The sequence below is a fragment of the Thalassophryne amazonica genome, chromosome 8 (genome assembly GCF_902500255.1).
Source record: "Thalassophryne amazonica chromosome 8, fThaAma1.1, whole genome shotgun sequence".
NCBI classification, from domain to species: Eukaryota; Metazoa; Chordata; class Actinopteri; order Batrachoidiformes; family Batrachoididae; genus Thalassophryne; species Thalassophryne amazonica.
The window spans coordinates 104,080,969-104,097,653 of record NC_047110.1 but is presented as its reverse complement, the minus strand read 5'-3'; the positions used below and the strand labels follow the sequence as shown (position 1 = coordinate 104,097,653).

The 16,685-nt window shown below is 39.2% G+C and overlaps 1 protein-coding gene across 1 annotated transcript in view; it reads left to right on the top strand.

Moving 5' to 3' along the window:
- The window catches only part of LOC117516219 (zinc finger CCCH domain-containing protein 18-like), a 35,702-nt gene extending 19,951 nt beyond the window's left edge, over positions 1 to 15,751 (top strand). The window contains exons 5-8 of the mRNA XM_034177136.1: positions 3,471 to 3,613; positions 6,425 to 6,454; positions 9,631 to 9,745; positions 15,466 to 15,751. Coding sequence (XP_034033027.1) covers positions 3,471 to 3,613; positions 6,425 to 6,454; positions 9,631 to 9,745; positions 15,466 to 15,735 — 558 coding nt within the window. The 3' untranslated portion in view covers positions 15,736 to 15,751. The remainder of the gene's footprint in view (positions 1 to 3,470; positions 3,614 to 6,424; positions 6,455 to 9,630; positions 9,746 to 15,465) is intronic.
- Positions 15,752 to 16,685: the final 934 nt, after the last annotated feature.

Here is a 16,685-nt window from a genome sequence, read left to right as displayed (position 1 = left end):
CGGTTGTACCACTCCTTAATCTGTGTGATGCCCACAGGATCGTCACCGAAAGCCGCCTGAATAATCCGAATGGTTTCCACCTGGCTGTCGCCCAGTTTCTGGCAAAATTTGATGCGGCGCAGCTCCAGTTGTTCCATCTTTTTCCTTGAAATGAAAATCTGCTGACCGCACAACACACGTCCCACACAAAGGCTGCTTACCAGCAAATGACGCAATCGACAGGCGTGAAAAAGTTCATGCATGCGCACGAAGGTTCAAGGTTGGCTCATGCAAGCACACGATTTAAATCCATCAGGCTTTTGCAAAAAATAAAAAGGTCTGATATTTTTCTAACAGACCTTGTATATAGTACACAGGAATGGCTGCATAGTTGCGCGCAGGGAGAGAGAGGAAGAGAACGAGAAAAGCCTTGTGCACAGAGGGGAGAAACATGGCTTCAGGATGCCACTGATTGCCTGGATAGGAAGATTGATTTGATACATTGGAAAAAGTCAGAATACATTATTTCCAGGAGTTAATGAACTCTATTAACGTGCCACAATCACGCAAGAACTTAAAAAGGTGAAAGTACCGCAGAGCTGCAGCTGGCAATCGTGCACATGTTCCGTCCACGAGGAATGGACGGTGGACATGTACTCTTGCTGGCCATCCATCCGTGAGGAGTTATAGTGGACGTGGACATGTTCCCTCACTGGCGATCAGTCTGTGAGCAGGAGTTAATGGACTTTATTTAACTTTCCACAATCTTGAGAGAACTTGGAGGCGAAAGAAAGCTGCAGCATGATGGCGCGTGCGATCTGTCCGTGAGGAGTGGACAGTGAATGTGGAGATGCCCTCTCCCTGTCGATCTGTCCGTGAGGCGTGGAATGGAGATTGGGTGGTGTTTATAAAAATTTTTGCGTCCGCCTTGCATACTTCTCAGCATACTTCTGTGTAGAGAAGCAAAAACTCGGCGTAGAGCTGCATAGCTTGGCGTAGTTGGTACGCCGCATTACGCAACTCTACATTGGCCCGGTGTGAAAGGGGCTTTAGTTTAAGATGTTTGAAGCCAAAAAGTTCTGTATAATTGGGATCGTGGTTGCTTTGAGTGACAGGTGGCAACTCCTGAGTAGAGCCTCTCCGTATCTCATCTTTAGGGCTGAGTCCGCTCGTTTAACTTGGGCGAATATCAGTCATTTTGGGCAACTGGGCATGAACGGAGGGCCTCTGAAAATGCATACCACCCTCCAAAAGCATGTTATTGTATTATTATTATTAGTTATTTATTCTTTTATTATTGGAGCTTATTTTATTTAGTGCTTTGCTTCCTGGGAAAGTGTTATATGAATAGTTATTATTATCAACAAATGTGATTTTTCAAGATATGTGTTGCACTGGAGTATAAGTCGCAGTCCATCCCAAACTAGTGTAAACATGACTTATACTTTGGAAAATACGGTAATCTCAGCATTCTTAAAACCAAATAGAATAATGTCACTGATGAGCAAATGTCTGGTTTGCATAATTGTTATCTGTCTATCCCCTTAACACACACATTACAAGCAGTATTATATGACCGTGGAAATAAAAAGGAAGAGAACCCACAAAGCAAAACACAGCAATGAAAGGGTAACTTTATCTGGTTGTGATCTCATTATGGGAGGTTACTGACAAAACACACATACTGATAAACCATGATGCAGTGGCCACACTCAGATTTCATGTATTGCTGAATACCGACATGCCATTGTCCACAGTGAAAGGGTCTGAGATGACTCACAAATAATCCTGTTGGTTTCATAGATGAGAAACTTGTTCAGTTACGTTTGTGAGCAGTTATTTTCACAGTGGGCAAAATGATAAGAAGAACACTCAGCTTCTGCTCATCACATGGCTTCTCTTTCACAGAGATGTCCACTTCTTTGAGGAATGTTGTTGTGTGTTGCCTGTGAGGATCCACGGGCTCTAGATTGGGTAGTGTTTATAAAATAGGTAGCTGACATTTTCAAGGGTGGTAATAAATTGTGGAAAGTTTCTATAATGAGTTGGAATGGTGTTTGAGTCCAGAAAGTTTTTAGTACCTAGGACCTCAACAGTTTTTTTTTTTTTAAGAACTCAACCCTTTAATTTCATGTTAATTATGTACATTTTTAATGTTAGTTTACTGTCTTAATGTATTCATAAATTTAGGATCATATATACACAATATTATTATGATGATGATGATTATTTTATTTTTACTTCTATTTTGTCATTTGATTTTTAAATGGACCACAGTGGAAATAAGCGTTTCACTTTCTTGTGTCATCCATGTATTTTTAATGTATTTACAATTATATAATGCACTTACTTTGGGGCAGATTATCGCTGCAAAGGAGAAGTGCTCACTAACACAGATGTAGCCAGATTTGTGAACAATATTTGAGAGGAATGGGTCTTGTGTGTATGTAGAAAATGTTTTAGATCTTTGAGTTCAGCTCATGAAAAATGGGAGCAAAAACAAAAGTGTTACGTTTATATTTTTGTTCAGTGTAGTTGCATTGGTATCTTGACAGTGTCTTAGCAGGTCAGTTCTCTGACTTGTTCTCTGTGGGTTCCACATTCCAGTCATTGACTGCAAAGCATTTGCACCAAAATATCAGATTAGAATAGAATAGTCTTTATCATTGTACAGTGGGGGTACAACGAAATTTGGGGTGCTCCCACAGAGCTACTGCACACCACAATAAAAGAAACAAGACATTTTTTACATCACAACAAAAATTGTTTAAATATGAAATATGTACTGTGTGACACTCTTAAGGCGGGGGCACACTTAGGGCATTGACTGTGGACACGGGGCAAATTTAGGGCGGTGATTGTAGACACTGGGGGCAAATTTAGGGCGGTGATTGTAGACACTGGGGGCATATTTAGGGCGGTGATTGTGGACACTGGGGGCACACTGGGGGCACACTTAGGGCGGTGATCGTAGACACTGGGGGCACTGGGAGTAGGTCTGCGCGAGTGTTTTGTTTTTTTTTTTGTGTGTGTGTGTGTTTGTTTACGTGTTTGCAGTCACAACCCACTGCAAAATATTAGTTGATTTTATAATCATTTTAGTCTTCCAAAAGCTTTTGATGCTTCACGTCTTTAAACTGTTATTACATAGAAAAAGTGCTGTAGTTCTTCAGCCCTCCAATCCATCAGATTAAAATACTGCCAAATGAAAGCAACATCTCCACTCCGCTCTTGTTTGCTTTAACGCCCCATGTTATCTGGTTACCAGCTGAAATGTTGTTTCAGAGTCCAAATATTTTTATATCTGACATTGCTTCTGTCTTTGTTTGGGCATAACACCCAGCGGAATGCTTAGAAGATAAGCATGACTGTGATACATGCAGCAGTGTTGTGTTTCATAGATTTTGTGATGATGAGCGCTTTGTGCCATTTGCAGTCACCTCTGCCCAGTTACCCAATGCAGACTGTTTTTCCTTTTCTGTGTCAAATAGGTGCTGAAGAAAGCAACCATCCGTAAGGAACAGGAGCCGGACTTTGAAGAGAAGCGGTTCAACGTGACCATTGGTGAGGATGACAGAGAGTTTGACAAGGAGAATGATTTCTTCAGAGAGCGCAGCTACCGCATCATCAGAGAGTAAGTATCATTCACATTCTGTTTCACACGCTGAAGCTGTGTGAGCGTATAACAGCAATATGACGTAGCAAGCACATAACAGACAATAATGACCTGCAGTCTTGCGTAGGAGGAAATAATAATTACAGTGTTGTAATGACTGTCCATCCCTGTTCACTGTACGTTATTGTGTGGTAATTAAGTGGCTACACTGGCATCTATAATCACAATAAAACCATTAAGTAAATATTTGATTACAAAACACAGAATTCGTGACACATGAGTTTCTACCATTAAAGGTGTAATCCATCTGGATTTTTGTTTTATGATTTAAATTTAAAAAAAAGGATTTTATGCACCACTAATATTTTTTGTTCACTTAGCATTTCTATAAAATATTCTCAGTATTATAAGCAATGTGCTCAAAATTCACCTTGTCTGGAAAGAAAATTTATTTATTTATTTATTTATTTATTTATCTCGGACAAAATGTGAAATAAACATGAAAACTAAATCTCCAAAAACACATAGTTTCGATGAACAGAGAAAAGACAAAGGAGTAGGAAGTAGCAGAAATGCTTATAAAATCCTACCCCTTCTTTTAACTGTTCAAAAGACACCCCCTGCCCACCATCAACATAGAATTAACTTATATTAATATAATATAACGAATATTCGCAATCACCGGACAAAAGCAAGAGCCAGCGTCCATCTATCACGTCGTCAGTGAGCCACAGCAGGAGCTGTCTTCATGGAAGAGTACATTTCAAAACCAGACTGCAGTGTGCAGCATCACTTGCAGACATTTGATCCTCGCACTGGTACGCAGTCTGCTGTGCCAGAGAGCAAACTCATAAAACGTTGTAAACTGTGTATGGCTGCATGCATGTGCACAGAGAAAATTTTTAAATGTTCAAAGTCTCTGGCACGCATGAATTTTGTGAACTACACGTGAACATTGCGTAAACAATTCAAAAACAGTGTGCCACTGCGAGTCATTGCATCAGCGCAGCACACCACAGTGTAGCTCATCCGAACGATTATGACGATGTTAAATCTGTAATATCATTTTACAGATACTCATGAGAAAGAATGAAAATGCAACCGTTTACTGCGCCATTACAATATAAATATTACAAATAATTACCTTTGAGATGATTCCAAATGCGTTCTCCATGTCATGAAGCGCACGAGAACAGCTGCAGCTGTACAAAATTCCTCTGTGGCATGACGAATTGCGCAGCGGTGCAGGGTTTAAATGCGTGCAAGTGTCAAAGTGCCTTCAGCGTCAACCAGGACGTCTTGTGATCAGTCTAGTGCCCTGTGGTGCATAGTTGAAGTGAGGCAGAGACCTCCTAACATGACTAATGAGATGAGTTATTGGTATAGGAAGCATAGTTCCATAGTATTCCAGCATGCTATCCATACAAAAGAGAGAATTGGTGCATCTTAAGTCTGGGCTTGAATGTCTCTATGGAATCTGACTGTTTCATCTCTGCAGGGAGATCATTCCACAAAACAAGTGCAGGGTAAGATAAGGCTCTGTGGCCTGCAAACATTTTATTCACCCTGGGGACACAAATTAGTCTTGCACCCTGAGAATGCAAAGCCCAGGCTGGTACGTAAGGTTTAATTAGGTCAGCTAGGTAGGGAGGTGCCAGTCCATGAACAGTTTTATAGACTAGTAGCAGAACCTTAAAATCTGATCTCACTGTGACAGGAAGTCAGTGAAGAGATGCCAAAATGGATGTAATGTGGTCGAACTTTCTGCTTCATATCAAAAGTCTGGCTGCAGCATTTTGTACCAGTTGTAGAGCCCTAATGCTGGACTGCAGTAAACCAGAAAAAAGAACATTGCAGTAGCCCAATCTAGAAGAGACAAATGTTTGGATCAGAGTCTCTGCATCAGCTGACCTGTCTGTCAACTGTCTGTAAAGTGTTGCACGCCAAGACACCCTAAGCACTAACCCCCTCCTCGGACTCACGCAGGAGTAAAATAATGACCTAAAATTTGTAGCTCTTGCACTTAAAAACTAACAGAAGTGATAAACAGGTAACAGAAATAAAAAGAAATGATTACAACCTTGTATTAATTAGAAGAGTGCTGTTCAGTCCAGTCGCTGAAGAGGCAGTCCATCCGGCAAAGAGGTCGGGAAACTGATAACACCTGATGCAGATATAAGCGTCACCTGATGTCACGTGCACACCCCAACTTCAGAAAGCAGACTTGGATGGCAGACAAACACAAACTATAAAAAAAAAATAGGGTGACTATAAAATGTATCCTTTTGTGAAGGCATGAGTTCATAAGTGTCCACTCCAGTGCTGTAAGCCGATCCGCCAAGTTTGTAGTTTATATGGCCCCTATCATGCTGAGGGTATAGTAGTAGTAGCTGCCCCACTCGAGGATCACCCATATGAGATTAATAATTGTCCTTCAATGTGTATATATTGTCCTCACACTTTTTGAACCAGGTGTTCTTCTTTAAGAGTGCAAGTCTTTCCAACGGTAAAAAGATAATTATTAAACCACTGTGTGATACTTTCTGCCTGTGTTTTTTCACATTAAAGCAATCACCTGAATTGTTCTTGTTTAAAATAAATAAATAAATAAAAATTGTACATTTTATTTCAGAGTACTAGAAAGTACTGGAAACAAACAGACAAGTTTAATCACTTTTTACAAGTAAGAATGATGAAAAATATATGTGGATTCTCTTCTTTTTAAAGTCTTAATTTCCTTGATATTGTTTTCCACTGAGCATATATAACATACATATGATTTATGTGACTCCACCGAGCTGCACTGAGGTTTTTTTCTTTCTGTTTCAGTGAACTCGATTTCAGAGATCCAATCTATGGGTAAGTCTCTTCAGCCTTTCTCCCCTTGACAGCCTTACCAACCTTCCCTGTGTCTTACACTAATGAGTCACTCGCAAAACTCTCCTTCTTTAGCCATTACATCATTTATAAGTCATAGTTAAGAGTTTGCTGACGTTATAGTTACTGGTTTGGTTTTTTTCATGCCGTAAATAAATCTCTCGCATGGCTTCTGGCCGTGTGTCAAGCCTTATGGCCCAGTCACACGGCACACGACGATTCCTGAACGAAGGGAAAAAGTTAAAAAAAAAGTCACAATTCGTTGAGAAAAGGTGGACGAAAGCGCTTTATCATGAACAGTCTGCGAAGCAGGAGCGCAAAAGGGACGAAAGAGGAACTTAACAAAACCGAAGCTCACGATCTCGACGCTTTAACGAAACACGTCTGGAGCCGCAGCTGGAGCAGTGTGTGTCTGCATCTCTGCGTTCCAGGACTCAGCGCTGGGACGGAGCTCATAGCGCCTGAGTCCTGGAGAAACTGCAAACAGAAGCTGTGGAGATCTGTGTGCACGTCAGTGGACCACTTGCTCAAGAGGGATCATCATCAGAATCCTCACTGTCTGTCGATATGCTGCGCACTCCGTCTTGCTCCAATTTAAAAAAAAAAAAGAAAAAGTGCGCTGTGGTCACTGCTGTATCACTGTATTACATTCTAAGCCATATATATTAATTTAGAACAGAAAACTGTCAAAAGGGAGAACAAATATAAATATAAGTGTAAAGATGATTAAATATATCAGAGCAGTAAATTGATCAGTACGTGTGAACGCGCACATTGACTCGTGCGGTTATTTCCACCAGTTGCAGCTGATCCACAATGTGAATTCTGCCTTCCAGAACAGCTCTTTATATATATATTTTTAATTATCTACCTGTTGCCACATGTACATAAGGGCTGGATTGTCATTCCAACACTCATATTGTTATACTTAATAAAAAATAATAAGCGCACATGCAGGAGCTGCTGCGCTGCTGCTAATGCTGCATTCAAGTACCATCGGAAATTACACAACTTTTTTGTTGTTTCAAATTCAAGAGTTGCTTGTGGCAAAATAATTACATCCACACAAAAGATTAATTCTGCCCTATATAAGGTGCCTGAGCCCATTGAAGCTGACCCCCCTCACAGATAAAAAAAAAAAATCCAAGCAAGCAGGCTGAGTTTGCCCTGTAATTTCCAACGGTACTTGAACACAGCAGCAGCCTCAGCGCTCACAGACTGGCTTCTGCACTGTGTGAAAACACTTAGCTGCTCCAACGAAGTCAAATTAAACAATAACCTTACAAAAACTAAACAAACAATTAAAAAAATGTCAAGATGACAGCAAAACGAAACACAGACGAATTGAGGTTTTCGTTGCCCTTCGTTCAAATTTTTCAACAGTTTAAAAATCCTGACGAAGTGCCAGCTGCAGGAATGAAGCTGTGCGAAGGTTAAACGATGCCAACGAAAGTCCAGATTTCTTGTTTCGTCAGGGCTTCGTCACCCTTCGTTAAGTGCCGTGTGACAGGGCCATTAGATTCCATATAACTTGTTTGGTCTCGTCTTTCCATATATTACTTTTCCAGAAAATTGTGGTGAAGCACCAGAGAAAAGTTGTTGTATGCACAGATTGTCCAGTCACACCTACTGAACCTGGTTTCTCCTTCAAATCAATTGTAGTCTCTTTTGTGCAGCATTGCTTTATATGAGCGTGTTGCCCATGGGGATCCACTGGCTCTAGATTGCATAGTGTTTATAAAATTGATAGCTGACATTTTTCAAGGGTGGTCATGAATTGTGTAGAGTTTCTATAATGAGTTGGAGTGGTGTGTGAGTCCAGAATGTTTTTAGAACCTTAGACCTCAGCAATTTTTTGAAGAACGCAACCCTTTTATTTCCTGTTAATTATGTAATTTGTTTTAAATGTTAATTTGCGGTCTTACTGTATTTATAAATTGTTTAGGTTTTTGTTATCACATCCACACTATTATTATCATTATTATTTTTACTCATTTTTTGTCATTTGATTTTTAAATGGACCGCAATAGAAATGTTTTCACTTTTTTGCGTCATCTATGCAATTTTAACGTATTTACAATTATGTTATTTACTTACATTGAACTTACTGAATAAAGTCATATATGCACTCACACTTTTAATATAAATATAATTTACCGTCACCTCCTGGAATGGCGTGTTTGTCCAGAATGTAATTAGCAAAGTTAGCTAATAGCAGCTTCTCTAAAAATATTAGTCCTATCAACATTCTGTTTTGGCAGCATTCATCCAGCTGTACTCAGTTTGTACGTGATCGAAGGTTTTTCTCTTTTCCGCATTCTGCCACAAGCAAGTGCCTCAATTTTTAGACAAACAGACATGGCAGGAGACATCAATCATAGTACACATTTCACTCATGGTACCGGAAACATAACACTTAACTAAACTGACTAAACCAATTGAACTACAAAACACAATAAATCAATAACACTAACAATACTGTTAAACTAACATGAACCATGACAACATTTAAAACCCTGAACTCCCATGGTGCATTGCAGCACAATGTGTATTGTTTACTGGTTAGCTAAAATTGTTAATTTCTCAAAAAATATTAGTCCTATCACCTTTCCATTTTCGCAGCATTCATCCCCGACCCAAAATACATAAGCATACCAAACAGCAAATGTTGGATCTCCCCTGTTTTCGCGTGATCAAAGCCATATGCACACAGAGGCCAGTTGGCTATTATAATATAGATTTGTTATTTACCTGGTACTGAAATCTAACAATTACTCAATGACTTTTAATTATTCTTGTATTTGAGTGAGTTGTTCAAAGTCTAAGTCATTTTTTGTCATTTGGATAAATACATATATAATATGTTACTGTGTTGAAATTTTTTCTTTCATTTTGATGACGTAAATTTGCATTAACACTTTTTTCAGTGTGTGTCACCAGGTTCATCATATATTGTTATTGCTGATTATACAAAATATTCATGATTTGTGAACAGTGTGGTTTGTCTTTGTCAAGTTTACTTTTAAACTATAAAAGTTATATGAGTTTTGAAACTGCAAAACCTGTCCCATGTGTTTTGTGAACTGCTAAAAGTGTACAGTGAGCTGCAGTGATCTTTTCAGCTATCACAGTTTATCATTGTGCTTCTCCCTCCACAGCGATCCATATGCTGATCCATACTATGACTATGAAATGGAAGCCCTGTGGCGAGGTGGTCAATATGAAAACTTTAGAGTGCAATATACGGAAGCACCCCTTCCATATCACTACATCGTGAGTATTGTATGCAGTGTTCAGAATATGCTTTAAACTTTCAGAGGTTTTTAATTCTCAAACTACAGCGATGTACCACTAGTCTTTCTAAACACTAACTCATAATGAGATGAGACTGATTGTTGCGTTTCAGCTTGACTAAAGATTGTTTCATTGAGATGGCCACGGTTGTGTCGTGTAGCGTTTCTTCTTTTTTTTTTTTCTTTTTTCTGTTATGAAGTTTTTGCTTGTTTTAAATGTTTGCCATTTGAACATTGCCATCCTAATGTTTATGACGTAAAACAATCAATGCTTTGCTTTGAATCGTTTTTATACCTCCCCAAGCAAGCTTTACAGGAATCTCTGTCCACCCATCTTTTAAACACAATACCACCTAAACCAGTTTCAGCAAAGCATCACACATTGGTAGCACAGCATATTTACTATTACTTTGCCATATTACTAGTATGGCAAAGGTTGTTGGGAGTGGGGTGTGTGTGTGTGTGGGGGGGGGGGGGGGGGGGGGGGGGGGGGGGTGCATTAGCATGTTGGGAGCTTGCTTGGGGGTCGGTATTTTATTAAATTCTTTATTTTGTGAAATTGTTTAGTCCTGTTTTAGGACTGACTAGTAAGCAGAGAAGTTAAAAATCATCACCAACAGTTTTGTGCACTTTTATTCAAAAGTGGTTTTCCCTTTCAGGGTCAGTTTTAAAATTCAGTTCTATGGTGTAGAAGTCTAGGATTATTTAAAATTTTGTTTAATTTATTAATTTAGATTAATTAAGGTTATTAAAGTTAATGAAAAAATTCCTTTATTCGGTGATGAAAGTTTCCTGGAAATTCAGGGAAATCTGGCTTTTTACTTACATGGTGAACGTTTCCGGGTTATTTTTGATAATGTATGTCAGAATCCATTCATGTTCCTCGCCCAAACAGTTGTTGGTGGCAGTACACCGTGTTGGTTTGCAAGATGCCAATAAACTCGAAAGAAGAAGGGTTATTTTTGTTTTGCTGGCCTGAGATTTTGTTTTGTAGGATACTTCTGGTGTTAAGTACATTTCTTAGCCAATCAGAAAGTCAGAACTCATTAATGCATAAAGGGATGGAGCGTGCATGGCTCTATGTGTGACAACAGACACTCAAACATGCCTCTTCGTGACGTCCGAACCATCCAAGAAGGACACATCCAGGCTGGACAAACTGATCAGGCGGGCTGGCTCTGTGGTTAGCATGAAGCTGCACTCTCTGGTAATAGTGGCAGAGAAGAGAACACTGGGCAAACTGCTGGACATTAGGGACGATGCCAGTCACCCTCAGCACACTGTTATCAGCGACCAGAGGAGCATCTTCAGCCACACACTGCTCCTTCCCAAGTGCAGGACCAACAGACTGGAAAACTCCTTTGTCCCTCAGGCCATCAGACCGTACAACTCCTCACTCGGAGAGAGGAGGAGTAAGAGGAAGACAGAGGACAGGAAGGAGAGGAGCAGTTGTAGCCAGTAAACCAGTAGTTCTGGTATTTATATATGTATTTTTGGCTAAATGATTCTTTCTTCTACTTTTGATACTTGGTATGCTCTTACCCTGTATGCTATTATCCAGTGGTGCTGGAACCTCGGTTTCCCCAAGGGAGTCTTCCCAAGGGATTAATAAAATTCTGTCTAATCTAATGATCTTCGCGCCGTGCTGAAACTACAAAACAAATTGAAACGTTCTGCTGTGCGAGACAATTTAAAGTTCATCAAAAAATGGGGCTGGAACACATTGACCAACAATATTCTACCACCCAAACACCTGAGTTATATAAAGAAAGGGTTGCACTGATAACCCAGTATGACCTATTGTCAACAGAAAGAACAGAAAAACGTCAGCTTTGGTTAAAAGGACATTATTATGAACATGGGGATAAAGCAGGTCGTCTTCTGGCCTACCAGCTTAAGTATAAATCCGCGTCTCGCTTAATACCTCAGATACGTAACACATCACAATCCTTGTCTGTAGACCCAATAGACATAAATAACACTTTTAGAGATTTTTACTCCAAACTATACACATCTTCTTCCCCACAAGATAAATCAAATATGATGACTTTCTTAGACAACATTGATATCCCACAAGTAGACACAGAGGCCAAAGACAGCCTTGAAGAAACCATAAAGTTACAGGAGATTGTTGACCCCATTCATAAAATGCAAAGTGGCAAATTACCTGGGCCGGACGGCTATAATGTTGAGTTTTATAAAAAGTTTTCTCCTCAACTCGCTCCCCTGCTACTTGAAATGTTTAACCACTCCTTCAGTCAGAGCTATTTACCACAAACTTTAACAGTGGCTTCCATTTCACTTCTTTTAAAGCCAGACAAGGACCCAAATGATTGTGGGTCATATCGACCTATATCCTTGCTTAACGTTGATGTTAAAATTTTAGCCAAACTGTTAGCTTCAAGACTAGAGAATGTTACCACCAATATCATCTCAACGGAACAAACTGGTTTCATAAAGGGCCGTCAGTCCTTCACAAATATCCATAAACTTTTAAATGTTATTTACTCTCCTGCGTCCAGGGAGACTCCTGAAGTTGTTGTCTCCCTGGACGCGGAAAATGGTTTTGGCTCAAACTTCATATCCTGGAAACGTTTATTATATACATCTCCTAAAGCATCAGTAATTACAAACAAGATATCTTCCCAACTATTTTCTCTCTCAAGAGGTACACACCAGGGCTGCCCTCTTAGCCCACTTTTATTTGCATTAGCTCTCGAACCTTTATCAATCAAATTCAGGACAACCCCTAATATCTTTGGTATTCGTAGGTTCGAAACCGAACATAAAATCTCTTTATATGCTGACGACTTACTTCTGTATATTTCTGACCCATTATCATGTATTCCGAATATTGTCAATGTCCTTAACGACTTTGGGCTTTTCTCTGGTTACAAATTAAACTTCTCTAAGAGTGAATGCTTTCCAGTTAATAATTTGGCTCTTCAGCTACCAGACAGTGCATTCCCTTTCCATATATCAAAGTCTGGATTTAAATATTTAGGCATATACATCACCCGTGCTCTCTCTGATCTCTATGAAAAGAACTTTAAACCCCTCTTGCTGAAATTGGAAGCTGATTTTAAGAGATGGTCTGGTCTTTACTTATCTCTTCCAGGTAGAGTTAGTTGTATAAAAATGAATGTCTTACCCCGTTTCTTATACCTGTTTCAATGTCTCCCAATATTTTTGTCTGTCTTTTTTCCAATCTTTAAATAAATTAATCTCCTCTTTGGGCAAATAAAAATGCTAGAATCCACAGAGTTTTTAGAAAGGCCTAGGGATAAGGGTGGCCTGGCACTACCTAATATGAGAAACTACTACTGGGCATCTAATATTCAAAAAATTATATATTGGTGCCAGAGTCCTCAGTTAGATTGGTGTAAGATTGAGGCAAACTCCTGTACCTCTACCTCACTTCTTGCTTTGCTCACTGCCGGTTTACCACTCTCCCCCTCTAAATTCACTTCTAGCCCTGTAGTATTTTCTACTCTGAGGATATGGATACAATTCAGACAACATTTCAAACTAAAAGATTTTTTTATATACAGCCCTATTTGTAATAATCACCTTTTCTCTGCTGCCAGAATAGACCATACCTTCACTTTATGGAGGAGGAATGGTTTGGATGCATGTAACCGCCTCTATATAGATGGCATTTTTGCCAATTTTACGGACCTCTCTGCCAAATTCCACTTACAAAAATCTGACCTATTCAGATATTTTCAGGTCCGTCATTTTGTTCAAAGTCAAAGTCCAACATTTCCTGCTTCTCCAGCTGACTCAGGACTTGAGAAGATTTTGCGTAACCCTATGCATTTCAGGAGGCATATCGCAAATATCTCAAATATAATTACCTCTCTTCAGGAAACGACATTAGATGGGCTTAGAACTGCATGGTCTGAAGAACTTGGCTCTGAAATTCCTGGATACATTTGGGAACATGCTCAGGAAAGAATTAATGGAACATCATCTTGTGCCCGGCTCAGCCTGATACAGTTCAAAGTCTTTCACAGAACTTACTACAATAAATCTAAACTCTCAAGAATTTATGACGACATTGATGACAGGTGTGAGCGCTGCAATTCTGCTCCAGCAAATATGACCCATATGTTTTGGAATTGCCCTAAGTTAATTGAATTTTGGTCATCTATCTGTAAAACACTAAATAACGCATTTAACACCAAAGTCAAACCATCTGCAGATATGGCCATCTTTGGAGTGTTGGATGATGAGCACATGCTACCCATTGACAAGATGAATGCTTTTGCCTTTGCATCTTTGATAGTCCGTAGAAATATAGTCTTACATTGGAAATCCCCTGAACCACCCAAAGTGTCTGTCTGGCTTACTGAATTAATGTTTTTATTGAAATTAGAGAAAATTAAATACTTTACTAGAGGCTCAACAAGACAATTTCACAAGATGTGGGACCCTTTGATTGAGTACTTTAAAAACCTCAAGACCCTTCCGTAAGCCTATGGAGCCCTGAGATATATATTTGATCTTGCCCAATTATTGACATGTACTTGAATATGTAATGCCCCCAATGTCTGTCATAAATTATAATTTTTTCTTTCTCTCTCTCTCTCTCTCTCTCTCTCTCTCTCTCTCTCTCTCTCTCTCTCTCTCTCTCTCTCTCTCTCTCTCAACTTTGTCACTGTATGGACAACTTAACTCTTACCAGCATTACTATTATCATTATTATTATTGTTTTTCCCTTTAGTTATTTATTTAATCTGTTTAATATCTTGTATTGTTCATTTATTTAACTTTGCTGTCTATGCTTATATATGTTTTTTTTTCTCTCTCTCCGTTACAGCAATATATGGGTGTTGTGGGTGGGTGGGTTTGTTTGTTAAAAAAAAAGAAAACAAATCCAACTCAAGATATTGTATTTAAATGCATCTTACTTTGTGCTTTCTTGAATAAAAAATATACTTAAAAAAAAAAATGGGGCTGGAAAAATGGACCAGACTTTATTAATCATCGTTTATACGGAAAAGCTAACACTCCAGTAAGTCCTTGATATTATGTTTCAAAATCTGTCTTGGAAGAATTTACCTCAAATTGTCTCCATGCAAACTCTAGCGTGCTAAATTTGTATTTTATGGCATGAAAAAAATCAGAAACGTTATGGCATATGGCACCATTTTGAAAAGAGGGGACAGCCTGTCTTGTGATGACAGCGTGTTAGAGATCAAGGTAGTTACCTTGATATCATCATTTGGTAATCCACTTTCAATGGTGCTGCTAACTAGTGGCTTTGTAGCAGAGCACGGATTTGCCATTATGTCAGGATTTAAATGATAGTCAATCAATCAATCAACTTTTTTCTTGTATAGCGCCAAATCACAACAAACAGTTGCCCCAAGGCGCTCAACTTTAGTGCCAACTAAAGTGTGAAAAGACGGGTGGAAAAATTGACTTGACCCAACAAAAACTAAAAAAATTTGAGATTTTTTTGGTGGGCAAAATAGACCTGAAAATGCATCATAATGCATCTGATATTTCACATTTTTCTGGGGAAGAACACACAGAACCCCCACCAAGAGCTTCGGGCCTTCAGTCCTTGTCAAAAAATTTCAGGGTCCCCCCCCCAGCCCGCTTTCATCACTGTGTATTAATGGCATTACAACCTTGGCCTGTATTCCAAAGAATGTGTCTTTGCCAGAATGCTATACATGTCCTTTTTGACAGGACCATGAAAGAGACCGTGATCCCCGAGAACGACACCGGGACCGAGAGAGGGAGCGAGATCACCGTGAGAGGGAGCGTCGTCAGAGGGAGAGGGAGCGAGAGAGGGAACGTGAGAAAGAGAGGGTGCGAAGGAAAGAAGAGTGGGACCGGGATAGAATGAAACGTGATGAGAAGGAGAGGCCGAGGGAGCGTGCTGCTCGAGAACCCAGGGAGAGAAAAGAGGAGGACAAACTGAAACCACGCTCTCCCATCAACATGCCACCAAAGTAAGTTTAAATTTAAAGTCTCTTAACTCTTTATTTTAACCCCCATAACCCCACAACCCACTGGTGAATTGGAATCTTTTATTTTATTCACCAGAAACTCCTTAAGTTGTTTTCAAAATACCCACAGTCTTTGAATTAACCATGTGTCTGTATCTGGAGAAATATCTAAATCTGAGATTAATATAGTGATATTTAATCAAAATCACTTTAGTCCATCTTATTCAAAAGAACTAATTTCTGTGCTTCTCAATCCCATCAATCTTTAAATTTTTGTAAAACTAGCAAATAAATGAGCTTACATTAATTTTTTCGATGATTTATGACATTGTAATAGGGGTGTAACAATAGACCGTTATTGCATTGTCAACTTGCATGCTCAGTAGTGCATGAATCTCAAGTGACTAAGCGTGAGCTCCCACCTCTGCTGTCGGCATGGAGAACGTTAAGTACCTGATGAAGGTCCTTGGTTTTTCTTGATATATGTACGTAATGAAACTGAAATTGAATGTAAACAATGCCACTTTTGGCTTACTGTAATTTATCATTGAAAATGTCTATGAAAAAGAATCGATTAATTTACCTAAATGTTATTGCATGTGTTTTGAAAATCATGAATCAGTTTGCCATTTTTATTTAGTGTGAAAAGCAGAACAGTGATAACAGTGATAAAGAAATAAAGCTTAACCAAACAATCCGTGTAGTTTTTCTGGCATCCCCACACTTCTGAATTTGGCAGGTATTCAAGGAAGAAAACTATGCTGTCAGTGCTGTGCAGTGTGTGTTGACATGCTGCCAGTATCGCTAATTATAAGAAGGATGCTGGTTATTGTTTTTTTTTTGTTTGTTTGTTTGTTTATTTTTTTTATTTCTGGACAAAAAAAAGAAGAGATTATGGGTAGGGTTGGGTATCAGTTGGGTTTTATCCGATACCGATGCCTACTCGGTATTTTTTAA